Source organism: Athene noctua, chromosome 27 (genome assembly GCF_965140245.1).
Source record: "Athene noctua chromosome 27, bAthNoc1.hap1.1, whole genome shotgun sequence".
Classification (NCBI taxonomy): Eukaryota; Metazoa; Chordata; class Aves; order Strigiformes; family Strigidae; genus Athene; species Athene noctua.
This window is the reverse complement of record NC_134063.1, coordinates 1996480-2022089: the sequence shown is the minus strand read 5'-3', so window position 1 is coordinate 2022089 and position 25610 is coordinate 1996480. Positions and strand designations below refer to the sequence as shown.

The following is a 25610-nucleotide window of genomic DNA, read 5'->3' as shown; positions in this document are numbered from 1 at the left end:
TGGCTGTGTGGGGAGGGAAACAGTGTGAGACACAGGTTACAGGAATTCAGCTTCTGGGAAGAATTCATTTCAAGGCCTGGAGATTACTTTCTGATTTTTTTTTTTTTTTCTGAATACAATATTTTTATACTTATTTTTGATCAAAAGCCAGGCTTTTTTTTGAGAAAGAACTCAAGAGCATGAACTCATGAACATTTCCAGTTCCAATGAGACTTGTTTTCATTCAAATGAGGGCTTGGGGCAGAAAATAAACCCAAAGGTGAGCAGTGGGAGCCGCTCAGCATTGGGTGCCAGGGCTGGAAGGGAGATGCTTTGGGACACGGGTGTTGGGGGGTGGCATCGGGCTGCAGGGGGTGCAGATGGGGGCAGGTGGGGGCAGATGGGCTGCACTGAACAAGGACAATCTTCCTGTTTAAGAATTGCTGTTAGGCTTGAAAAGGATGGTTTAATGCAGCGCCTGCATGTGATAACGTGTGCATGCCTGTGTGTGCGTGCCTGCGCGTGTGTGCGTGCACCGACAGACGTGAGCACCAGCACGCGCGTGTGTTTGTGTGCGTTTGCATGGTGTGGCACTTGTGTGTGCTGGTACAGGCAGCTGATGCACTGACTGCGAGGGGAGGAGTTGTGTCCTGCTCCAAGCAGGGCTCTCCTGCCTCGGGGTCACAACGCTGGCAGAAGCCGGTAGGACACGCCACGAGACAGAACCCAAAAATCTATCGGGGGCTGGAGAGGCCTTGGTGGAGTTGGGAAGGGCCTGGCACATCCCTGCCTGTGGGGAAGGGCCCTGGCAGGAGCTGGGGGGACCCTGCACCCTCCGCAGGGCACTGGAGGTCATGAGGGTGGGCATCATAGCAAGTGGGGTGCTGCCAGGGCTGAGGGGGTTTAGCAGTGCTGGACTACTGTCATGGGCATCACCCCGACTTTACAGGAGCTTGGAGATGCTTTTTACATGCCAAAGGGAGGCAGAAGGAGGATGAGGCCCCCCCAGAATGGGGAGGGGAGGCAGCCCTGGTGCTGGCTGCTATGCCGGGTGTTAGCACCCTCTCTGCTGTGGGCCGGCTCTTCTGCCCCCGGGGCGGAGCTGCTGGGAAGCAGAGTGGGGGGGTGGGGGGTGGACACGGGGGGAAGCAGATGGGGCTGAGCCAGCTGCTCTGGCCAGGACGTCCTGGGGCAGAACTGACTTGGCGCCCCCACATTGCCGGGGATGATCTCACCTCCTCTGCCTCCTCATGGAACTGCTGGTGCAAAGCCCAGCTCCCTGTGTTTCCTGGAATCAGGGCTCTGCCTGACTCCGCAGCCCCCCTCTTTTCCTCCTGGGATGTCCCCCCATTGCCCCTTGCCCGTGCCTGGGGCCTCATCCCTGGAGGGGAAGGAGGGAGCTGGCAGCTCTTGCTGCTCCCAGCTTGGCCCGGTGGGCCTCCCCGCTGCCGGCCGTGGTGGCCCTGCCTGTGCTGCCGCCTCGGGGGAGGGTGTCTGTGTGCGGTGGGAGTGGGTACCTGTGTGGGGCTGAGGGTGCGGGGTGCGCACGCGTGTGCTGCTGTGTGCAGGGGCGAGTGTGCGGGGACCTGCCTGCGGGTGCTTGGGCCCCACACTCACCCGGGGTGGGTGCACACACGCGTGTGCTGGCACACACGGGTGGCTGTCCTCTGTGCCTCCTGCTGCTGCCGCCAGTGATCCCAGTCCTCCGTTGGCAGAGGGCTGGCCCGCTCCAGACCCAGATCCCTTGGGCCACTGCCCTGCTGGGACCCTGCGTTAGTGACGGGGCCAGTAGATGAGGTCAGACCAGGGCACCCAAGTCCCACGGGGCCCTGTGCATGTTCCCTCGCTGTCCTGTGCCGTCTTTTTGTCCTCTGGTGTTCCTGACCCCACCTGGCCCCTGAAAGACGTGATGGTCCTGGCGGAGTGGCATGGTGCCACCCCTGCTTGTGCTACAGGAGTGCTGGGAGCAGCCGGGGGGGAGAGAGAGTTCATCACCTGGCTCCACAGCAGGAAGGGCGGCAGATGGGGACAGGCTCCGACGAAGCTCATGTCCCCAGATGAGGGAGTTGGGGGCTCTGCTTTAACCCCCATGCGGGACCCCTCCCATGAGGGTCAGCGAATGGAGATGGGGTGCTGGTTCCTCCCTGGGGCCGTGGCGCTTCTCCAGCCCTGAGCGAGGATCAGTGCGCCCAGATCCGAGCATCTCTTTGGGGTGTGACAGTTGGAGGTGGGGAGGAGAGCGGGGACCTTCTTGGGGAGGGATGATGATAATTTCCCCCCATCTGCTTAGACCCGTCCCCCCATCTGCTTAGACCCGTCCCTGGACATGGCACGTTGCTGCCTGCTGTCCCCAGGGGCTGTGAGCCCCCTCCATGCCGGCCCCCGGGATGGGGGAAACGCTGTGCTCCGAAATCACCCCCCCTCCTAGAACCATGCAGGCAGACCCCCCCCAGCTGTACAAGCCAGACGACCCCCCGCCCTCCCAGGGGCAACGAGAGCACGACAGACCCCCAGGGCTCCACCTTGGGGTGCAATGTGGGCTGGACACGCTCCCCCCTCCCCCGGAGCGATGTCGGTAGGACAGCACAGCCCCCCACTCCTGGGGCAGGACCGCCGCCCCCTTCCCCCAGGCAATGCGGAGGTGACAGACCCCTCCGGGGCCATACAGCCCCCCCCGGGGCTGCGCCGGGCCGGGCTTTCCCCTACTCAGACCGACTCGCCCCCCCGGCCCTGGGTGAGGGGGGGGGCGGGCGGCGCCCGGCGGCCCCTTTAAGGCGGGGGCGGGGGCGCGGCGCTGACGTCAGGAGCTGTCCCCGGTGCTGAACAAGATGGCGGCCCGATAGCACCCGGGCGGCGGCAGCGCCCCCCGCGCCCCGCCCCGGCGCCGCCACCGGGACCATGTCGCTGCTCTGCGTCGGAGGTACCGGGGCGGGGGGGCACAGGCGGGGAGGGGGCGGCGGGCGGGGCCCGGGGGGGGGGCGGGGGGGCCCGGGGGAGCAGCGGGCCGCGCCCCTCTCCCCGCGGCGGACGGCGGGGCGCCCCGGGGCTGGCGGACGTGGGGGGGGGGACGGGACGGGGGCTGGTGGTCGTGGGAACGGCTTCATTCACAAAAACCGGCGCACGGATTTATGAATGAACCGGCGGGGGCGCGCGCGCGGAGCCGGGGCCGGGAGTGGGGGAGGGGAAGCGAGGGGGGGTGGGGCAGGGCTGGGCGCCCCCCCCCCCCCCCGCCCCGAGGGGCCTCTCCCCGCTCCCTGCCCCCGCCGCTCCCCCCGCCGCTCCCCCCGTCCCTCTCCGCCTTCCCGCCCCCCGGAGCCCCCTTCTTCCACCTCCCCACCCCCCCGCACCTCTCCCGTCCCCCCCCAAGCGCAGACTCCCCCGCCACCCTCACCCCCCTGTCTCTCCCCGGACACCCCCCACCCCAAGCACCCCCCCATCTATCCCCAAGCCCCCCCGCGCTCAGACACAGCCCCCCCTTCCCAAACACCTCCACCCTAAACATGCACCACGCGACCCCCCCAACGCCCCCCAAGTCCCTCAATTCCCACCCCCGAAGCATCGCCCCCCCGAACACCCCCCCCAGACATCATCTATCCCCAGGCGCCTCCACATTCCCACCCCCCATCGAACCCCTTACACCCCCTAATCCCCCTATTCCCACCCCACCTGCAAACCCCTAAATACCCCCCAAATGACACCCCCCCCTTCAACCCCTCCCTCCCCAGCCCCCTCGCCCCTGCAGGCGTTGCTCCACCTCAGGCACGGTGACGCTGGGGGGTTGCGGGCAGGCGGGGGGGTCAGGGCAGGTTTAGGGGTGCTGGTCACCACATACTGGGGGGAACTGGCGGGGGGGCGCACAGGCGGGGCGTCCCTGCGTCCCAACCTGCTGAGACCTGCCCAGCTCAGTGCGCAGATGAGCCCTGCAGTCTCGGGCTCGGCCTCGCTGGCGCTGACTCTGGATTGAGAGCCCAGTCGGGGGGGGGGTCGGAGTCCTTTTCTCTCTCCCCCAGGCCCTGCGGCACCCCCCGCGGGGGGGGGGGGTGGCATCTGGGGGTGCTGGGGTGGCGAGATGGAGCCGCTGGGAGCAAGGTGGGGGACAGGGTGTCTGGGATCCCCCCACCAGCGTTCCCTCCCTGGGGGAAATCAGGAGGAAAACGGGGCCTCCCCCGCTGCTGCCTGGGCTCGGTGGGACGGGGGGGGGGGCCGTGCCCCCTCCCACCCCCCTGCCACGTCTTTGTCACTTGGGTGCTGTCACAGCGAGGGTGGCTGCCGGGGGGGCCGGGAGCCCTGCCACAGCCAGCGTGTCCCCCAGCCAGCCACCAGCCAGCCCCAGGTTTGGGGTGTCCCCCCCTCCGGCAAGGGGGAGAGGGGGGGCCGCGTCTTTAGTGCCGTTAAGGGACTGTCACAGGCGGTGACACCCTCCGCGGCGCCGGGGGCGGGTGATGAGAAACAGCTCCCAGGGGGTTTGGGCTTCCCCCGCCACCCTGTCACCGCTCGCGGGGGACAGCTGGTTTTGTCACCCGAGTTTTGGGCTCGCAGGGGGGGAGATGCCACCCCAGAGGGTCCCCCCGCCCCTCCCGGGGTCCAGGGCCCCAAGGGCTTCGTGCCGGGGGGATGCGCCGGGGTGAGGGGCACCTGGGAGGCGCGGGGTGAGCGGGGACAGGGGTGCGTGGCCGGGAGGGGGGTGTCCAAAATGGTGCGAGACAGACGGACAGATGGACGGGCGGGTGGACGGGCATCCGGAGGGACAGATGGAGAGACGGATGGACAGATGGATGGAAGGGGGGAGATGTGAGCAGGTAGACAGAGGGGTGGGTGGGTGGAGGGAGGGGATAGACGGATGGAGGGAGGAGATGGATGGATGGACAGACAGATGGAGGGGAGGGGGTGGATGGAGAGAGGTGAGTGGATGGATGGTCAAAGGATGGACAGACAAAGAGATGGGTGGGTAGATGGACAGAAGGGATGGACGGATGGAGGGACGGATGGAGGGACGGAGGGATGGATGGATGGATGGATGGATGGGTGGGCAGACAGGTAGGTGAATGGATGGGTGAACAGAGGGATGGGCAGACAGACGGACGTGCTGCAGGATGCCCACAGCCCAGCCTGTTTTTTACGCCACTGCTAGTCCCATCCCCCGCCAGCTGCCTCCTGCCTCAGTTTCCCCAACAGGCCAAGCCGCCCCGAGAGGAGGTTGGTTACCCCAGCCTGGGAAGCACCTCGGGTCTTCCCGCCTATTGTGGGGGTACCCAGCTCCCATGGGGGGTCCTGCTCTCCCCAGCAACTTGTCTGGGGGCTCTGGTTGAGTTTAGCCCCAAGGGTGGCACCCTGGGACCTGCCACCCCTGCGCCAGCTTTGGGGACCCATTGGTGGGCAGGGGGGTGGCCCAGCCCGCTTGGGGCCATCAGCTGCAGATGGTGGCAGCAGGACTTCTCCCCGGCAGTATATGACAGCCAGGAGAGCCACGTGTTCCCTGGGTAATTGTTTGTTCCTGTCAGCTCGGGTATTTTTGGAGCTTTTCCTTGCTCTGCTCTCCCATTTCGGAGGCAGCAGCTGGTGGGGAGCGGTCGGCCCCGGTGGGTGAGTCTGGGTCCGGGGCAAGGACCCGCCGGGGGTCCCTGTGCAGCTCCAAGGGTATGTCCTGGGCAGGTCCTGGTACCAAATACTGTGTTCAAATATAATGATAACAGCATCAATAATAATAATAATAATAATAATAATAATAATAATAATAATAATAATAAATCATACATATAAACCAACAGATAATTTACAATACATACAAACATATACAATATTATAATACACAGTGATGCTGGCCATCCCCATCAGCCCCCCAGGCTTCCAACCTGGTGATGCACGGGGATGTTGGGATCCCAGAGCCTTGTGCCTGGCCTTGAACCAACCCTCCCCGCACGAATCATCCCTGAGTGAAGCCGCAGCTCCCAGAGTCCTGCGATTCCCTGGGAATACGGCCACCAGTGACGCGGCTGGGACCTTCCTCCGGGCAAAGAGCCGCCTAACGCCTGACCCTCTTGGTGGCACGGGACAGGCGGCCGAGCCGAAGGATCCCCAGTTGTTTCCGGAGCTGAGGCTGAGCCAACGATTCCCCCATGCCTCGGTTTCCTCAGAGGTACCCTGGGGCCTGGCGGGGCCTGCTCGTGCCACGTTGACTCCGCAGAACCTTGCTGGGCACGTGGAGCCGGTGACAGCCCCGCGGCCCCTCCACCGCTGGTGGCGGGTGCTAAGTGGCTGGTGAGTGCCACGTCTCTGAAATCAAATTACCTTTGATATCGCCAGGGCTATTTTAATCTCTCCTCGGTCACGTTGGTCCTCCACCCGCTGGCACCCGCGTCATTTAAGCATTCTCCTGGTGCTGTGTCATTCCCTCCCTGCCATGTCCCCTCCCGTAAGCCCTGAGGATGCCCCTGGCCCCCGCCACCCCCTGGCATCGGCAGCGTTGGTACCTGGCTCTGCCCAGCTGCCTGTTTGCCCCCCCAGTGCAGGCAAAACCTAGGTACCAATGCCCCCTTCACCACCCGCTCGCAGCACTGGTGGGGGGCATCAGCCAGAATCGGGGGTGTTTGTTCCTGTGGTGCTGAGCAGGATCCGGCCCAGATGCAACCACCCCCCCGTCTGCAATCAGCCAGTTGTGGGGGGTCTCCAGTGGGCAGGATGGGGACCGGCTCCTTGGCACCCCCGAGAGGGGGACAGGGCTGGGGTGCAGTGGGGGTGTTTTGAGGCTCCCTGCTGCAGTGGAGGGGAGCACGTCCCCCACCCTGTAGGGCAGGGAGGGTCACAGCCCCCCCATTTCCTCTACAAAATCTGGGTCAACGGCTTGGGAGACAAGAGCCTTAACCCTGGCACTGCTGGGCTGGTGCCCCATGGCAGGGACCCGAGCTGTGGGAGGGTTCCCCCAAACACCCCCTTTCTTCTGGGATGTGTATGGTAACATGATCTGTTTCCCCAAATGCATCTGAATTTAGAATTGGGGGGTGAGGGGAGTTAAACACCTCAACAGATGGAGGCTGGTTGTTTGGGGTTGCAGGCTGTTTCAAGTTGTCCCAAAGTGGCAGTTTTTTGGGGGTGGGGCTTTGCTCCCCTCTGGTGCCCACCTGCAGCTCATGCCTGATCCCCCTCCATCATGCCTGGCATTGGGGACTCCTGATTTACACCAGCAGGAGAGATCCCACCGCCTTTCCTCACCTTGCAGACAGGGGTGGGGGGCCAGCCAGGTGTGGGGTCCTCTCACACCCTTGGCACCCTGGTGGGGATCCCCAGCCCCCCGCACTGGGTCCTCAGGCTGAATCTCTTCCCTCCCTCTCTGTCCCCACAGTTAAAAAGGCCAAGTTCGACGGGCCCCAAGGTGAGTGTCCCCCCACCTGTCTGCCTTCCTGGGGGGAGCGTGGGGCTTGGGGCTCAGCTCCTGGGCTGGTCGGGTGTGTCAGGATCAGCGGAAGGGTTGGGGGGTGGCAAGGGGACCCCAAGCTCAGCCTCAGCTCTGGAGGCATCATTTGGCAAATGTGGGGGGAACACATGCAGAGATGGGGATGCCCTGGACAGGATTGGGGGGGCGGCACAGACAAGCCACCTGGCAGTGGTAGGGTCCATCCTGCCTGGCCGACTGGGGCTGGGGTGCTGAGGACAGTGTGGGGGTGGCAGTGGGGGGTGTCTGGGGGGTGGCACCATGGTTGGGGGTACACTCTGGGGTCCACTTCACCTTTTGCTTGCTCCCACAGAGAAATTTAACACCTACGTGACACTGAAGGTCCAAAATGTCAAGAGCACAACCATCGCGGTGCGGGGCAACCTGCCCTCCTGGGAGCAGGACTTCATGTTGTGAGTGTCCCCCACCCCTGCTGCTCCCCCTGACCCCCTCATCAGGGGGAGGTTGCCCACTGCCGGTGCTCCCTCTGACCCCAGCTCTGGGGGGCTCCTGTGAGTCCTGGGGCCAAGGGGTCCAGGCAGAGGCTGGGGTGGCCCCCGGGGGGCTGCTGGGTGACCTGATGCCTCCCCCCTCTCCCCAGCGAGATCAACCGGCTCGATCTGGGCCTGACGGTGGAGGTGTGGAACAAGGGGCTCATCTGGGACACCATGGTGGGGACGGTGTGGATCCCCCTCCGGACCATCCGGCAGTCCAATGAGGTAGGGAGCCAGGCACCCCCATCCCCCTGCTGCTCCCTAAGGGACATGTAGCCACCCTCGTGGCTGTTCTTCGGGGGGGGCAGAGCCTTCCTCATTCCTGCTTGGGGCCAGATCCTGTGTGCGTGGGGTGTGGGGCTGGGGGAGGGGGGTCCCTGGCAGCTCTCCTCACCCCAATTTTTGCCCCACAGGAGGGCCCTGGAGAATGGCTCACGCTTGACTCCCAGGTCATCATGACCGACAACGAGATTTCAGGCACCAAGGACCCCACTTTCCACCGTATCCTCCTTGACACCCGCTTTGAGCTGCCGCTGGGTGAGTACCTGTTCCCAGGCACTCCTGGGGGGGGCATCCTTCCTTGCACCCAGCCCCTGGGATGCTCATGGGCCTTGGGGCTGGGGCTGTGATCCTGTAGCCCCAGAAGCTGGGGGGCTGTTTTGGGGGGGCTGGTCTGTGCACCAATCGTGGTCTTTGCCCTTGCAGATATCCCTGAGGAGGAGGCCAGGTACTGGGCCAAGAAGCTGGAGCAGCTCAATGCCATGCGGGACCAGGATGATGTAAGTCTGTGCAGAACTGGGAGAGGGCTGGGCAGGGAGCAGTGGTGCTGCGAGGGGACAGCCCTCATCGTCCCGTCTCTCCCCAGTATGCCTTCCAGGAGGAGCAGGAAAAGCCTCTGCCCGTTCACAGCTCCCAGTGCTGTAAGTGCTGCCCTGCCCCTGCCCCGCTGCAGGACACCCCCACTGCCCTGTCCCCCAGCAAACCGCACCGGGGATGCGCGGGAGCAGTGCCTGGCTTGAGGCACTGGACCCCAACCTGAGTGGGGCTCAACCTCACCCCACACCCCGTCCCCGTTCCCATCCTCCCTGCTGTGTCTGCCAGTTCTCTGCTGTCTCCCTGCCCCTCAGTGTGTGAGCTCTCCTGTGGGGCTGAGTCGTAGGGGAGAGGGGTGGGGGGGGCATGGCAATGGGGGTGGGGAGGATGGTCCCCTGAGTAGCCTGGGCGAGGGGCAGCGAGGCTGGCAAGGGGGCTCCTTGGGGGGGGGGTGGGGTGGGCAGATGAGTCTAGGGGATGGGGAATGACAGCTCAATTTGTCCCAACTTGTGCCTCAGTTTCCCCTTCTGTAACCACGCGGGGGCCATGCACAGCCCGCCACTGTCCCAGGCACAGCTCCGTGCCTCTGTGCTCAGCCCCAGGCCCCGTCCCCTGTGCAGTTCAGTGCCACTGTGCCTACCCCTAGGCCCCATCCCCATCCCGTCTTAGAACTGCATTGCCCAACCCCTGTCCCCACCCGGCACAGGTCAGTGCCAGTGTGCCCCGTCCTGGGTGCTCTCCTCATCCCATCTTGGGGCACTGTCCCCAGTCCAGCTCAGTTCCACCGTTCCTGGGAGATCCTGGTTCCTCCCAGCCAGCTCCTGCTGCTATCCCAGAGCTGCCTCCATCCTTATTGTCTCTGCCCCTCTTTTTTTTGTAGGCAACTGGAATTATTTTGGCTGGGGAGAACAGCAGAGTAAGTATCTTGTCCCCTCCTCTCCTCCCAGCCTGGCAGTCCCCAGCGCATCCCCCTTCGCCTTGCCCAGGGCTCAGGGGACCTGAGCTCAGTTCCAGTCTGTGGCCTTGGGCTGTGGCTCTGTGCTGGGTGAGGACGGAGGCACCAAGTGCCCTGTCCTGTGCAGGACTGTCCCCACAGGCTAGCTGGGATGTGGCACCATGAGGCTCTGTGCCCTTGGGGTGCCTGTTAGCAAGGAGCAGATCAGGCTTTGCCTCTGTGGTGGGATATTGATGGGACAGAGGAAGGGTCCCTGCACCCTGTCCTCCTCTTCCCCCCTTCTGTATATCCCATGTCCCCTTTCCACCCTCCTCTCATACCCCAAAACCCCTTTCTGCAGAGGGGAACACGCACAGCTTGCCCCTCACCCCTTCCTGGGTCCATCCCAGTCCATCTCCCCAGCACGATCCCCCAGTGGTGGGGACATGGTGGCAGTAGCGAGGTTTTGCTGGGCACGGAGTAGATTTGAGGCATCCCTGGCCACAACGGCCGTGGGGCTGTTCCTTACTCCACTCACTGCGGCCCCTTGCAGACGATGACCCTGACAGCACAGTGGACGACCGCGACAGTGATTACCGCAGCGAGACCAGCAACAGCATCCCGCCGCCGTACTACACCACCTCCCAGCCCAACGCCTCTGTCCACCAGTACCCCATGAGGCACCAGCAGCAGAGCTCCCGTGACTCCTACACTGACTCCATGCAGAGCTACGAGATGGACTACTCAGACCAGCGTCCCATCAGGTAGTGTTGGCGCTGCCAGCTCACCCCCAGGACCTGCTCTCTCAATCCCCTCTCCACAGGTGGCAGAGGCCAGTGGGTCCCCTGGGGTGTCGCCAGGGACGGTGCTTCTAGGGCGGTGGGTGACAGAGGGAAGGATGCTGAGGCGAGGAAGAGGGGGATGGTGCTGGTCCCAAGCCTTTCCTTCTCACTTGAAAGTATTCAAGCTCTTTGGGTCACCACGCTGCTCTGTCCTCGTGGGGCTTTGGGACCCCTAAGCTCTGGCTGTCCTTGCTGGGAGCTGAGCTAGTGGCTGGGGACACAGACGTGGCTGCAGGCAGAGCCGCAGGCAGGGACACCTGCCCGTCCCCCCGTCCCCGCGGTCGCAGCATGGCCCCGTTCCTCGCCAGCATCCAGCCCAAGGTGCCAGCCCCATCCGGCCAGGCAGAGCCTCCCTGCCGGCGTCCCCACGGCAGCAGGGGATGCCGGGGCGCGGCGGGTGGCAGTGGTGTGGTGCCCGGAACCTTGCTGATCATCTTCCTCTCCTCCCCGGCAGACGCTATGGTAGTGTAGACTCTGCCGCAAACGGACGCAGCGACGCTGAGTCCGCTTCCGAGTCGAGCAGGCGGACCAGCCGCCAGCCTTCCCTTGAGAGCAGGCGGTCCCTAGACCTATCGGATAGGTGGGTCGCTACCTCGTCGCGTGCCGTGTGCCGTCGCAGAGTGCTGTGGTCGGTCCTTGCAGCCGTGGTGAGGCCAACACCAGTCCCGGCAAGGGTGGCCTCGTGCCGCCGCAGGGTGCCCCTCTCCCCACCCCGGACTGCCTTGCAGGGGAGCAGCGTTGGGATGCTCCAGCGTCTCTCGGCCCCGTGGCTTCCCTTCTTGACGCTGCACCCTCGCTCGTGGGGGGGATGCCCCAGCACCCTGGTCCCGCTCGCCGGCACAGTGACCGTCTAGCAGCACTGCTGCCTGTTCCCTGTCAAGCCAGCGGGTGTGGGAGCTGGGGCCTCGGGGACTCATATGCCACCCTCCGTTTGTGGTCACCTCCCAGGGAGAACCTGGCTGAGCAAAAGCCTTGCGCAGTGATTTGGGACCCTCACGGTATGCCAAGGGCCCCCGTCCCAGCTCTGGCCAGGATCAGGCCGGGGAGGTGAGGGGTTTCAAGGCATGAGCCGTGTCACCTGCACCCCTGTGCCACAAGTCCCCCTTCCCAGGGTACCTGGATGATGCCAGGACCCCTCCCGGCAGTGACCAGCCTGGGCATCCCCCAGCACCCTCCTCCCTGCGGTGTCCCCTGGCTCCCCACTGCCTGGCCCAGCCACTCTGGGCCCAGGGCTCTGCCCACCCTGTCCCTTGTCCTCCTTTCCCCTTGCCCACCCCCGAGCCCTGGCTGCCGGTGCTGGAGACGTGGTGTCGGCCTCTTCCTAGGCGTGTCCCTGTCCTGTCTGCATGTTTGCTTATGTGAGCCTCTCCCCATGGAGCCCCGCGGCCACCCTGTCCCCGGCAGCCTCCTGGGATGCAGGGAGCCCCTCTGAGCTGCTGCTCCCTCAGGTGCAGGCAGCTGTGAGAGGGGAATGATGGAAGGGCTGGGGTCCAGTGGGGTGGATGGGGTGGTGGGAAGGGGTCTGGCCTGGCAGGAAGAGTAGAGAAGGGACCCCCAAGTAGGGGTGATGGGGTTGAGGGGGTGTCTGTGGAGAGGGGGTGCCTGGGAGGTCTACAGGGAGCGCTGCGATATCAGAGTAGAGGTTGGGTGACAGGTCTGTGAGCTGGGGGCAGGATGGGGTGTCTGGCCAAAGCAGGAGGCAAGATCTGGCTGGGGGTGCTGCCTGGCTGCACTCTACTCCCACCACTGGCCGGGGTGAGCCAAGGGGACAGACACCATCCCCCCCATCCCTATGTTCAGCCTAGGTGCAGGCAGGAAGGTCAGACCCCTGAGAGTGCCACAGCCTGGGGGGTTAGTCCCAGCCCACAGAATCTCCTGGGTCTGTGCCTTCAACCCCCAGGATGAGGAGCCCAGTGCTCACCTGGGGCTGTGCCCCGGGGGGAGCTGCTCATCCGCCTGCCTGCAGTGCAGGGACCCCGGGGCTCTTGCTGGGGTGGCACAGGGCAGGTGAGGCTGCAGCATGGACCCACGGGACCCCTGTCCTTGTCTCCCCTCGGCCCCGCAGCCCCACAGGGAGCAGCCGCTACGCCTCATCGGCCGAGCTGAGCCAGGGCAGCTCCCAGCTGAGCGAGGACTTTGAGAACGAGAGCCTCCGGGACTCAGAGCTGGATGAGCGGGACGGCGACTCCTACCACTCCTGCCACAGCTCCGTCAGCTACCGCAAAGACTCGCCCCGCTGGGAGGAGGAGGATGATGACCTGTATCTGGAGGAGGAGGAAGAGGAGGAGGAAGAGTTCAATGAGGACTACAGCGAGAATGAGGAAGGCTACCCCAAGGAGGAGGAGGAGGAGGAAGACCTGCAGGAGCAGGGCACTTACGAAACCCCGGAGCATGATGCCTACCCCCCACCACAGAAACCCCCCGGGCAGCAGCAGCAACAGGCCCCACAGCAGCAGCAGCAACCCCAGCTGGTCCCACAGCTGAAGCCGCAGCAGCAGGAGAGGAAGGAAGAGAAAAAGGAGGAGAGGAAGGAGGAGGACACTTCTGCCCCCCAGGAAACCCCAGAGGCCCTCCAGGCCCAGCCGGGAGTGGATGAAGCTCCTCTGCAAGAGGCCCCTGAACCCCTGAAACCTGCTGAGAGGTAGGAGGGGGATGTCTGCCTGCAGAGTCCTTGGGGTGGCGCCGTGCCTGCGGACGCTGGGAGTGCTCTGGAGGGGGTGCTGGTGCTGCAGTGCCAAGGGGCAGCGCCACCGACCTTCTGTGGTGTCTGGGGCTTTTCCAGGTGCCTGCGGCATTGAGCTGGGGGAAGCCCACCTTGTGCCACCCAGGCAAGGGTTGGCCCCCTCGGGACACTGCCCTGGCCCAGCCACTGGTGCCCACGCTAAGCAGAGGCAGAGCTCAAGGTGTTTGAGACCCTGCCAGGGCTAGCGGGGGTGCGGGTTTATAACCTGGGACAAACCTGGGGATGGAGGAAGTGGGGGTTTGGGGCTGCGATTCCTCTCCTCTGGCTCAAGCTATTGACTCCCTGGATGGAGGGAGTACCCTGGAGCTTGGCACACTCAGAGGAGGAAATTTCCTTCACAGGAGTCAGTCCTTTCCCTAGGCCATGTTAAAAGCTTGCCCGTAGCCTCCTATGATGTACAGATGAACTATTTGGTGGCCACATCCCTTGTACAGCACATGAATGATTCTTATATTGGTCTTTGCCTTTAATTACCAACAATGTCCATTTTTCTGTGGTTCGGTGAGCGCCACCACTCTGCACAGAGGGGAAGCGTGATGGGCTTTTTCAGTCTTTTATTTAGTTTAAATTCTAGACCAGAGCTGGGGAATCTCTAATTTAAAAGAATGTGTAATGTGCCTTTTTTAAAAAAAATACATATTTAGGCCCAAGGGCTGACTAGAGTCCCGGTGATGTGGCCTTAGTTCATGTCTGCCTACAGTGCCTGTTCTCTGGGCAGGGGGCTTAGAGGGTCCTGTGCTGGGCACTGGAGACCATGGATCAGCGCTGAAGACCCCAGATTTGTGCCGAGGACCATAGATTAGCACTGAGGACTACATGTTAGCACAGGCAAGGCCTCACTGTGCCAGTTTGGGCAGGTTTGTCTCCTGAGCTCCCCACAGACTCGTACCAGCCCAGTTCTGGGCACCCATCTCCAGTGTCACATTATACCAGGCTCTCCAGGAGGTTGGGATATTTGGAGGATTTATTGTCTTTTCTTCCATGTATTGATTTTGCAAGAGAGGAGGAAAAAACCCTCAACCAGCATGTCCAGGCTGGCGGGTCCTCCTGGGCTTGGAGCCACTGGGGGTGTTAAAATCTCTTGATCCCAGGTCCCAGCGTGTTGGGAAGCGGCCAGAGGGCATTCTGCTGGGGAGATGAGGGGTGAAGGGTGTTTAACCTACATGCTGTGTCACCGTCAGCCCCCTGGCCCATTGCTCCTGGAGGGATCCCTCTGTGACACTTGGGTGCCCAGGGCAGAGTCTCCCCAGGGAGGGGGAACTCTGGGCTTATCCCCATTGCTCTGCCTTGACTGTGCTGTTCTTTGCAGCAGGACTTGCTACCTTGTTAGAGTCCTTCCTAGTAGCAAGAGGGGTTTTTTGCCATGGCCACAATGGCTCAAGGTCCATCAGGATCCCTAAATTGCAGCCTCAGTCCTGCCTGGGGTGTGGGGGCTGACCCCCCTCCCCAGTGCTGTGCTGGGAAGTGAGCAAGGTGTGTGTACTTGCAGGGAGCAGGCAGAGGCAGAGGTGCAGGACCCCAAGACACGAGCCAAAGCCAACTGGCTGAGAGCCTTCAACAAGGTCTGCATGCAGCTGCAGGAGGTGAGCAACCCCGCAGCCGGGTCCCAGCACCAGCTGGGTGCTAGGCTGGGGGCACGGCCCCTTCCTGCACTCGGGCATCTTCCAGACATTTCTGCTCCCCGATCCCGTGGACATCCCATACCCTAAGGGCAGTGGGGACCTGGGGACCCCCAGTGGTGGTGGCCCTACAACCCCATTCACACCAAGTGGGACCCCCACGAGGGGCAGGGAGTGCTGAGGACCTTCCCCCGGTGTGTGCTGCATGCAGTGTGCTGGTGCGAGCCTCTCCGCCCTCTCCCCTGTATTGAGTTGACAATTTTTTGTTCTGTTTTTAGACTCCATCCTCCATCTTTTCTTTTTGTTTTGGTTCTGGATTCGCCCCCTGGGGCTTCGATCCCCCTCCCCACCGCTTCTCTTTTCAGTTGTCCACCACCATGGCCCTTGCACCCGCGTCTCCCCTTCCTGCAGGGAAGGGGTGTAGCCTGCCTGCAGGTAAGCATGTCCAACAGGAACGACCCAGCAATGTGTGTGCCTTCTGTGTGCGTGTGTGTGCAGGGATTGCCCCCTCAGGGAGGTGTAATTGGCTCTTTCCTCCCTTCTCCCCCAAAATAATCCCCTCCCTTCCAGGGAGGTGACACTGTGGGATGGTCCCTGCACACACCCCATCCCCAGTGTGCTCTGTCTTCTCCCTGCACTTCTCTCCAGCCGGCTGTGGGTCCATACAGACCTGCTGAGCCTTTCTAATGATGCTTCTCTGATCCCCCAAACCCTGCATTTTTGCACGGTGCAGCCATCCCCACTCCTTTGCCAGCCCAAGCCCCTCTGCTGAAGCCTGCCCACCACTTTCCCACCTCAGCCTCTTGAAGATATTTTATTCCCAGTTCAAGCCCTTTGCTGGGAAGAGCCCCATTGTTTTAGGAACACGCTTTTCTCTGCTCACCCTGTAAACCCTTGACATGCTTGCCCAGTGCTGCGGGCGCTGGCTGGGCGCTCAGCTGCCAGCGATGCTGAGCCCCGGGGAGGGCTGCCATGCGTGCCGGGGGCTCAGTGCTTTGCCCATGACTGTTGCCCCTTGTCTTGCAGGCCCGCGGGGAAGGTGATGGAGAAGCTAAATCCCTGTGGTTCAAAGGCGGGTGAGTATGTGGGGAAGCTGGAACTTTCTGTCCCCCTGGGGTTTTGCGAGCTGTTCTCCCCTGCTCATTAGGATGCGATTAATGAGCTTGTTGGGGGTGTGGTGTGGGGGAGAGTTGGCCAAGATGTGAGCATGCGGGGGGCCAGATTTTTGGGCTGGATGCTGGTCGCTTGGTGCTGTTGGAGGAGTCAGCAGAGATGCCACTGCTCCGTGTCCCTGAGAGCTGCTGCCGAGGGGGAGAGCGAGGAGGTGAGTGGTTTGGGATGGCTCTGAGCTGGGGTGGCGGATCCCACTTCTCTCCTGCCATTTGGGGCTGGTGCCATGGGGAACCTTGAACCTCTCACCTGGATGGGTCGTGGGTCTCACCTCCCTCTCACCCTCGCAGATGGCCCTGCTGCTGACCCATGCAGACCCTGGCAGGTTTCCTTGAGAACCCGCCAGATTGAGCTGGGGTTTTCTTGCAGACGGGGCTGGAGGCTGCAAAGTGGCATTTCAGCCCAAGCCATGCTGCCTCGGTTTCTCTCGCAGCAGAACGGCTCGGTGCTCACCTTTGCTGTCCCAGAGGGAAACCCCAGGGCTCCCACTCCATGCTGCAAAGCCAAAGCTAACTAAGCCAAAAGAGTTATTTTTTCCTGCATTTCACTGTCACACCACTGAAGCAAAACATCTTCATATGGGGAAAATCACAGTTTTCTTCCAGAATCCCCTTCCCCTCCAGTTTTTAGTCTGGGGGGAAGGGAGTCCTGCCCTGGCTGGGGTGTTGGTGGGGATGGGGGTCCCACAGGTGTGTCCCAGGCCACCCAGGGGTTACTCTGCAGTCCTGTCCACCAAGTCCTGAGCGAACATGGGGCAATAGCAGGGGGTCCCTTCCTGTCTCAGATTCCCCTTCCCCACTGACTCTCATCTCTCTTGCAGGCCTGGTGGCGGGCTGATCATTATAGACAGCATGCCGGACATACGCAAGCGAAAACCCATCCCCTTAGTTAGCGATTTGGTGAGGTTCCTCCTAACGCCTTGCACCACACAGCTGCCGGCTTCGCTCCTGCTGCGCCCCGCTGGACTGCGCCGCCTGCCCCGGCCGGCGCTTGCCGGGCACCCGTGCCCCACTCCCCAGCCGCCTCTAACATGGCTTATGTTTTCTGTTTTCTTTTCTCTGGCCTGACTTGGCCGTCCCTGGCGGCAGGGGGGCGGCAGTAAGGTTTCTGCGCTGCATTAACAGCATGCCCGACATTAAGCCTGGACGCAAATCTCTCCCTCTAGTCAGCGATCTGGTGAGCGTGGTCTGAGGGGTTAAAGAGAGAGCACCCTTGGGTGCTGGTGGCCAGCCCTGCCCAGCCTCCTCCAGCCCCACTGGTGGGGGGCGGGGGTGTCCCAGGCTGTTTTGGGGGTCTCCTGACCCTGGCCCTCGCAGTGGGGAGCTGTGAGGATGGCACAGCTGGGCTCTCCCCACCTGAGGGTGCTTCTCTTTAACGGAGATCCAGGGCCCTGTCCCTACGCCAAGCATCAGCCCAAGGCTTCCAAGGGCTGTGTCTGGTTTCCTATTTTTTTCCGGTGCTGTGTCCCTGGTCCCTTGCTGTCCCACCTGCCATAGGCTCCCTGCAGCTTGGACCGCGCTGGTGCTGGGCAGATAGACTCATGTGCCAGAGGAGGGGCAGTGCTGGCTTTACTGAGCTGCACAGACTCTCTGCTCCTGTCCCCACTATTGTCACGCTGTGCCACTACAGCCCAGTCCCCATGCTGGGGTCCCATCCTGCCCCCGGGCTGTAATGCACAGGCTCACTCTGCTGTCACACCCCTGGTGACAAGAGACAGCAATTTTGGAAAGCAGACACCCTTTGCACCCAGAATTAGGTGTCCTTCGCCTCCTTCCCCCTCTCTTTACACCTCGCCGTCTCCTTGTTGTGCCCTCCCCAGGGTGTCTCCGTCCTGTCCCCAACCTGCCTGCCCTCTCCCATCCCTCTGCCCCCCTTGCTGCCCCTCACCCCAGTGCCCTCCACCCCCCAGTACGCTCGGGCAGCCACTGACGCTTCTGCACTGTGCTGTGTCGGTGTCGGGGTTTTGGGGTGTTGGGTTGTGGGTGGTGATGGGGTGGGCAGAGTGCAGGGGGTCAGGTGGGGCTGCTGCCTTTCCCTGCTGGGATTTGGCAGGCTGCAGCCTGAGCTGTGGCTTGGGGTGTGAAACCGCCCCCGGGACCAGCCCAGTGCTGGGTGAGGGGTTGGTGTTGCCCCAATTCCCGCTGGTTCCAGCAGGGAAGGGGCCAGGACTTGATCTGCCGTGAGGTGGCTTGTACTAACGGCCTTTTCTCCCCCTCTCGCTGGCCCTGGGTGCCTGCAGGCAATGGTAAGTGCCCCCCACCCCGATCTCCCCAGGGTCTCAGACACGCATTGAGAGGTTCTGCCCTGTTGGGGCTGAACTGGGAATGCCGTGGGCTGCTGAACTGGTTCCAGTCCCACTGCACAGCGGGGTGGCATCACTGCCACAGTGCTGACATAACTGAGAGCTGGGCTGTCCCCACTGCCAGCCCATGCAGCTAGCACACACATCCCCCCCCCCCCCCCCCCCCACCTGGAGTTGGGGTCTGTCCCAGGTGTTTTACAGCCACTGTGGGAGGGACACCCCGTACTCTGCTGGATCTGGGAACTGTGTTTCTTTCCCACAGTCCCTGGTCCAGTCCAGGAAAGCAGGAATCACATCCGCGCTGGCCTCGAGCACCTTGAACAACGAGGAGCTGGTAGGTGCTGGGGTTGTTTGGGTGGTCATGGTGGGAGGGCTGAGCCCCAGCCAGCCGGGCCGGCAATGGAGATGTGGGGTCTGTGCTACACCAGCATCCTCCTCTGGTGCTGCCAAAGCAGCCAGAGTGCTCACGGCTGCACCTGGGGATGGTGGTGTTTGTCCTTTGCCCTGTCCTCTGCCCTGCTTGTCTGCCCCCAGCAGTGGCACTGCACATGGCCCAGGACCTGTGGATGCACTCTGCACCCTGCATGGCCCAGCTGTTCTACACTGCCTGAGCTTTTCTCCCCCTCTCTCTCCTGTCCTTGCACAGAAAAACCATGTTTACAAGAAGACCCTGCAAGCCTTAGTGTACCCCATCTCCTGCACGACGCCCCACAACTTTGAGGTGTGGACAGCCACCACCCCCACCTACTGCTACGAGTGCGAGGGGCTGCTCTGGGGCATCGCCCGGCAGGGCATGCGCTGCGCCGAGTGTGGCGTCAAGTGTCACGAGAAGTGCCAGGACCTGCTCAATGCCGACTGCCTGCAGAGTAAGGGGGCGTCGCCTGCAGCCTCATCCCTTCCCACTTTGGAGAGGGAGGAGGGAGTGGCTGGGGAGAGCTGGACTCCTGCTTTGTGCGTGGGGGAAGTGGTGAGCGGGCAGATCTGTCCTGGGCAGGGTGTAGACCCCTCCAGGTTTGAATTAATTCATGCATGGTGGGCTTGGGGAGCTCTTGGCTCTCTCCTGGACACCATCTGCCCCACTGTCCCATCTCACCCATGGCCGTCCTCTGCCAGGAGCAGCGGAGAAGAGCTCCAAGCACGGAGCAGAGGACCGGACCCAGAATATCATCATGGTGCTCAAGGACCGCATGAAGATCCGGGAGCGCAACAAGCCGGAGATATTTGAGCTGATCCAGGAGGTGTTTGGGGTCACCAAGACCACGCACACGCAGCAGATGAAGGCAGTGAAGCAGAGTGTCCTGGATGGCACCTCCAAATGGTCAGCCAAGATCAGCATCACGGGTAGGCACTGGCTGGCCTGGCACTGTGTTCTGGGCACTGTGGCTGTGCCGTTGCCCAAGGATGCTGCATGCCTCAGCCCCCCTCCTTCCCCTCATCCTGCAAAGAGGCTCCAGTCCCCAGGGCTCTGCTGGGGTGCACAGAGTGCCTGTTTCGGGGATCTTGGTGTGGCTGTGGCTCTGACTCCTCTCTCTGTTCTCTCCACTGTCTGTGCCACGCGTGTGCTTCGTGTGGATGGGTGTGCTGTGCTGTGCTGTGCTGTGCCATGCTGCGCTGCAGTTGTTTGTGCCCAGGGCCTGCAAGCAAAGGATAAGACAGGGTCCAGTGACCCATATGTCACTGTCCAGGTTGGAAAGACAAAAAAAAGGACTAAAACTATCTACGGCAATCTCAACCCAGTCTGGGAGGAGAATTTCCATTTGTAAGTTCACCCCTGGTCCCTCCGTCCCCCTTCCTGGCCACTCGCAGTCATGCTGGGCTGTCAGCATGTCCCTGCAGGGTGGTGGGGAGTCAGCTGGGGCCTCATCCTGCCCCCCTTGTGGGTGGAGGGAGGCTGCTGGGGCCACTGGGACTGCTGGTTTTGTGCCGTGGAGGGTTTGGCTCCTGGCGATGGGGGCTGATCCAGGCTGTGTTGGGCCCTGCCGAGCCCACTGGGGAGGGTGGGTGCCATGTACTCTCTTGCCCAGTTCCTGCCAAGTGCTGGGATGGTGCCTCCCTCCTGTTTAGGGAAACAGGCTGGGGAGAGGCTGGAAAAGTTTCCCTGCTCATTCCAGGGCTTGCCCCTTCTTGCTTCCCCAGTGAGTGCCATAACTCCTCTGACCGCATCAAGGTCCGTGTCTGGGACGAAGATGATGACATCAAGTCCCGTGTCAAACAACGCTTCAAGAGGGAGTCCGATGACTTCCTAGGCCAGACGATCATCGAGGTCCGGACCCTGAGTGGGGAGATGGACGTCTGGTACAACCTCGGTAACCAGCTGCCCCAGCACAGCCCCCTTGGGCCAGGACCTCTGGCCCTGTGCTCCTGAGGGGACGTGCTGCCCGCGCTGGCTGAAGGCTATTTCAGTGTATTAGTCTGTATGGGCATGTTAGCATATAGGTCTGCTGGTAAAAACACTGAATATCAAAAGCCATTTGGATCGAGTGTTTTCCAGTGTATTCTCAAAACCTTTGCCCAGGAGGTCTGGGGCACCGGCCCTCCACAGAGGGGAAACGGAGGCATGGAGAGGCCACATCTCTGGATTGGAAATACGGCCAACCCCTCCCTGCAATGCCTCAGTTGCATTGTACCCTGGCCTTGCTGCGCTTGGCGCTGGGCATCCCCCTGGCCCCAGCCCCAGCAACTACTCTGTGCTGGAGCTGTCTGCCCCTTTTTGGGGCCAGGAGTGAGCAGAGTTGCTCTGGGGAAGCCTCACGTCTCCTCCTCTCCCTGTGCCCCTGCAGACAAGCGGACAGACAAGTCAGCCGTGTCAGGAGCCATCCGGCTACACATCAGCGTGGAGATCAAAGGCGAGGAGAAGGTGGCTCCCTACCACGTACAGTACACGTGCCTGCACGAGGTGAGCAGCCCTGGCAGGGGTGGGGGGCATGACCCCCACCGCAGCAACGCCACTGTGCCACCACCAGTCTGGGGGACTTGATGGGACTCATTTATACCTCCAGAACCTGTTCCACTTCGTGACGGATTTGCAAAACAATGGGGTGGTGAAGATCCCTGATGCCAAGGGAGATGACGCCTGGAAGGTGTACTTTGACGAGACTGCACAGGAGATCGTGGACGAGTTTGCCATGCGCTACGGGGTGGAGTCCATCTACCAGGCCATGACGTGAGTCCCTCACCTTCCACCCTGCTTGGCGGGGCTGCGCCAGCCCTGAGTGGGGGGTCACTGTCAGCATCCTCCTTTCCTGCTGCTGTTTGCACCCGCCTCCCCGCCACAGGTGGAGACATGCTGCCCTAGCTCGCCCTGCACCCGTGCACCCTTCCCTCCCCTTCTCTGTGCGTGCACCCCAAACCCCACAGCCCCTTCCTACAGGCAGCCCCTCCCATTGCCTCGTAACCTCACTTTCTGCCTCCCTTTGCAGGCATTTTGCTTGCCTTTCCTCCAAATACATGTGCCCGGGGGTCCCAGCAGTGATGAGTACCCTGCTAGCCAACATCAATGCCTACTATGCCCACACCACTGCTTCCACCAATGTTTCAGCCTCTGACCGCTTTGCTGCTTCCAATTTCGGGGTAAGTCCGATGGTGCGTAAACACTCCTTCCTTCTTCTCTCTCTTCTCTTGGGAGGGGGCGGGGGGCTTGGGAAGCAAAAAGGGCTGTGCAAAACACCCCGCTCCAAACTGCAGCTGAGCACCTGGGGGGTCAGCCCCTGCTTGCCCCAAAATTCATCCTGCTCCAGTTTTTCAGGAAGTAGAAGAGCCACTGCCTTCCTGGGAGAAGGTCTAAATTTGCTCCCCAGATTATTATGGTAAAACCACCACTGGAGTCTGAGCGGGCTGGGATGCTGCTCAGCGGTGTGGCAGGAGGGGGAAACTTTGGTGGCAAAATCACAAGCAGGTGGCAAAGAGCCATCGCTGCATCTCGTTGGGAGTTTTGCATGGCCCTGGGAGCTTTGGGCACACTCTGGGACCGCTGCAAACCCGCCTGGCTGTGCTAGCACCCATGGGTGCCCGCTGCATGCCTTGCTTGCAGCAAGCAGGGCGACTTTGTGCCGGGGCCAGGTGTGTCCTTGGGGATGTGGGCAAGGAGGGGCTGAGCTCTTGCCCCGGCTCCCCCCATGTCGTCCCAGAGGTGGTTGGTTGCTCTGGATGCACATGGGTCGAGCTGGGATCAGTGCCCAGCCCTGGGTCAGGCAAAGTGCTGGGTAACCAGGGCCGCAGCCAGGGCCGAGCAGCTCCGGGCAGCAGCTTTGACTCACCTCCCAGTTCCTGTTGCAGGGTGTAGCTACAGCCAAGTGAGCTGTGCCTCCGGGTCATGCAGGAGGAGGAAACTGTACAAAAAAAAAAGCGCCTTTTCTCTAACATGGAGGGTTTTAAAAACTTGTTTCTTTCTCTTTTTTTAGAGAGCCTAAGGCTGGGTCCTAAAGTGCCCGGCCGTGTCGCTTTAACCCCGAGTACCCGTCGTGTCCAGTTTTAAAGCACTGCAGCCGTTTGGTGGCGGGGACGCACGGTCTCGGCCCAAAGCCTGGCTTTGCCGTCTCCGGCGGGCGAGCACGCCGAAGGTTTGCGGTTGCCAGTGCAGGCTGTGGGCTTGGCCAAGCCATGGCCAGGCGGGTGCGGGACATGCTGCCCCATCCCGTCCCCTTGTCCTCGCCCCCAGGACCTGGGGAGCTGCTCCGGGCTCTCCGGAGCCCAGTGGGACAGCCCTGACCTGGTACAGCTGGTGCTGCGGGGGGAACCCAGGGGCCCACGGGGTTGCCCAAAGCCCACCCCCCGGCGGAGATGGAAAGCGAAATGCCTCCTGACGGTGTTTTGTGGCAGACTGGTTGCTTTACCCTCAGCTCTGATGCCCGATCCGCAGCCCAGCATGAGATTTGCATTCTCTTGCCCTGCGCTTCCTGGACGGGACCTGGGCTGAGCTGAATAAAGCCACTCAGCCCCAGTGGAGACCCCCATACCGGGGACGGTTCCCTGCCCATGTCCCTCGATGCAGCTCAGTTGGGCGAGCGAGGAGCCCATGGAGGCATCCAACTCCCGGGGTCCATCCTGGCTTTGCCTCAGAGCAGCTCAGCCCCAAAGGTGGGCAAGCGCTGCAAGAGCCCAGCTGCTCTTTCCCTGCCTTTTTTTTCTGAGCATTCAGAAAGCTTCAATCCAGGGGCCATGCGGCCCAGGGGCACAATCTTGCGCACCATCTCCCTGCTTCTGCCCCAAGTGGGCAGCGCGGATAGAGCAGCCCGTCCCCACTCCAGCACCGACCGCCAGCGAGAGCAGAGGGGATATGTAGTGTTGCCTCTTCATTCTGTACCATGCCCAGCACAGCCACGTGTGCCCAGGGAGACATCGATGGCTGCCAGTGATCCCCAGCCACCAGTGAGGACATGCCATGGGCATCCTGTGCCTGCCGGCAGGGCTCTGATGAAGGAAAGAGGGAAGGAAAAACAACAAGACATGAGGAAGGAAAGGGATGAGCTGGGGGTGGTGTGGGCAGAGAGAGCCAGGGGCAGCGGGGGGGGGGTGGTCCCTGCTGCCTTTCCCCCGTTTACCTGGCTCTGGGGCATTTCTCCGCAGAAGGAGCGGTTCGTCAAACTCCTCGATCAGCTGCACAACTCGCTGAGGATCGACCTCTCCATGTACCGGGTAAGACGCCTGCTGTGCCTCAGCTTCCTCACCTGTCTAATAAAGTCTGAAACAACAGGCAGGTGTTTGGTCCCCCTCCACTCAGCCCCGTGAGAATTTTATGTGCAACTCAGCTCTCTTATTCCCCTTTGGCAGAACAACTTCCCTGCCAGCAGTCCCGAACGGCTGCAGGATCTCAAGTCCACGGTGGATTTGCTGACCAGCATCACCTTCTTTCGGATGAAGGTATGGTGGGGCACCTGCTCAGCCCGTCCTTCTGGTGCGAGCCTAACTCTGGCTGACCTCAGTTCTTTGCAAGGTTGGGGTCACGCTGACCCTGTGATAGCTCCTGGGGCTGCAGGTCTGCCTCCAGCACCGCTCCCTCCCTGCACACCCAGGTCCAGGAGCTGCAGAGCCCCCCACGAGCCAGCCAGGTGGTGAAGGACTGCGTGAAAGCCTGCCTCAACTCCACCTACGAGTACATCTTCAACAACTGTCATGAGCTCTACAGTCGCGAGTACCAGACGGACCCGGTGCGTTGGGCTGGGGGAGCTGGGATGCACTGGGACCTCGCTGCCCCCTTCTCACCTTGCCCATCCCCTGCCCTTCTTCTTCCCGTGATGCTCCTGCTCCCTCTCCAGAGCACTCAGCCCCATGCAGAATGAGCCCCAAGCCTTGGGCAGGGTTTGAGCCCCACTGCTGCGGGGTTGAGACTGGGCCCAGACAAGGCGGGGCTGCGTGGGGGCCTTCAGGGTGTCCCCAGAGTCCTCCTGCCTCCTTGTTAGCCCTGCCCTGAAATTGAGCCTGGTGGGTGGGATGACTGGAGCTTCCACTGTGTCCCCATCACTCCAGACTAAGAAAGGCGAGGTGCCTCCCGAGGAGCAGGGCCCCAGCATCAAAAACCTGGATTTCTGGTCCAAGCTCATCACCTTGATAGTCTCCATTATCGAGGAGGACAAGAATTCCTACACGCCCTGCCTGAACCAGTGAGTAGGTGCTGGGAAAGGGGACCCTGCTTTGCACTCAGGGGGATATCCACATGGTGGCAATGGTGGCTTTAGTCCTTTGGAAGTGGGTTGTAACATCCATCCTACAGATTGGGAAACTGAGGCAAGCAGGAGATGTGGGGGGTTGTAGTGGAGGCTGGTCCACCCCGTGTCCGTGCTTTCCCCTCGTCCCAGGTTCCCCCAGGAACTGAACGTGGGGAAGATCAGCGCTGAGGTGATGTGGAACCTCTTTGCTCAGGACATGAAGTATGCGATGGAGGGTGAGTCCCCCTGTGCCACCTTGAGCCGGGTGGGGGAACCAGGCAGGAGCTGCACTCTTGCCTGTTCCCTGGGCAAACCCATTTTGCCTGCTCATCAACACGATGGCTAGCTTAAATCCCACTCAAGAAGCACTTCCCATTACACTGGCATCCCTGGAGCTGCCCTTGAGGCAGCTGCCTCCCAGGTTTGGGGCTCGAAGCAACCCCTGCACACACTCACCTTTCCCGTGCAGAGCACGACAAGCACCGCCTGTGCAAGAGTGCGGACTACATGAACCTGCACTTCAAGGTGAAGTGGCTGTACAACGAGTATGTCACCGAGCTTCCCTCCTTCAAGAGCCGTGTGCCTGAGTACCCCGCGTGAGTGCAGGCCTTGGGGGGCCGGGGAGGGGGTGCTTGCACCCC

The 25610-nt window shown here is 62.0% G+C and overlaps 1 protein-coding gene across 1 annotated transcript in view; it reads left to right on the top strand.

Moving 5' to 3' along the window:
• The first annotated feature begins 2785 nt into the window (after window positions 1–2785).
• Window positions 2786–25610, top strand: part of UNC13A (unc-13 homolog A) — a 39570-nt gene continuing 16745 nt past the window's right edge. The window contains exons 1-28 of the mRNA XM_074928164.1: window positions 2786–2899; window positions 7319–7348; window positions 7722–7821; window positions 8010–8127; window positions 8316–8439; window positions 8608–8681; window positions 8768–8822; window positions 9596–9631; window positions 10203–10413; window positions 12557–13132; window positions 14724–14817; window positions 15880–15929; window positions 16844–16922; window positions 18263–18268; window positions 18588–18659; window positions 18972–19191; window positions 19439–19666; window positions 19943–20084; window positions 20462–20631; window positions 21106–21221; window positions 21325–21488; window positions 21745–21895; window positions 23891–23959; window positions 24095–24184; window positions 24337–24471; window positions 24791–24924; window positions 25120–25205; window positions 25439–25565. Coding sequence (XP_074784265.1) covers window positions 2878–2899; window positions 7319–7348; window positions 7722–7821; window positions 8010–8127; window positions 8316–8439; window positions 8608–8681; window positions 8768–8822; window positions 9596–9631; window positions 10203–10413; window positions 12557–13132; window positions 14724–14817; window positions 15880–15929; window positions 16844–16922; window positions 18263–18268; window positions 18588–18659; window positions 18972–19191; window positions 19439–19666; window positions 19943–20084; window positions 20462–20631; window positions 21106–21221; window positions 21325–21488; window positions 21745–21895; window positions 23891–23959; window positions 24095–24184; window positions 24337–24471; window positions 24791–24924; window positions 25120–25205; window positions 25439–25565 — 3479 coding nt within the window. The 5' untranslated portion in view covers window positions 2786–2877. The remainder of the gene's footprint in view (window positions 2900–7318; window positions 7349–7721; window positions 7822–8009; window positions 8128–8315; window positions 8440–8607; window positions 8682–8767; window positions 8823–9595; window positions 9632–10202; window positions 10414–12556; window positions 13133–14723; window positions 14818–15879; window positions 15930–16843; window positions 16923–18262; window positions 18269–18587; window positions 18660–18971; window positions 19192–19438; window positions 19667–19942; window positions 20085–20461; window positions 20632–21105; window positions 21222–21324; window positions 21489–21744; window positions 21896–23890; window positions 23960–24094; window positions 24185–24336; window positions 24472–24790; window positions 24925–25119; window positions 25206–25438; window positions 25566–25610) is intronic.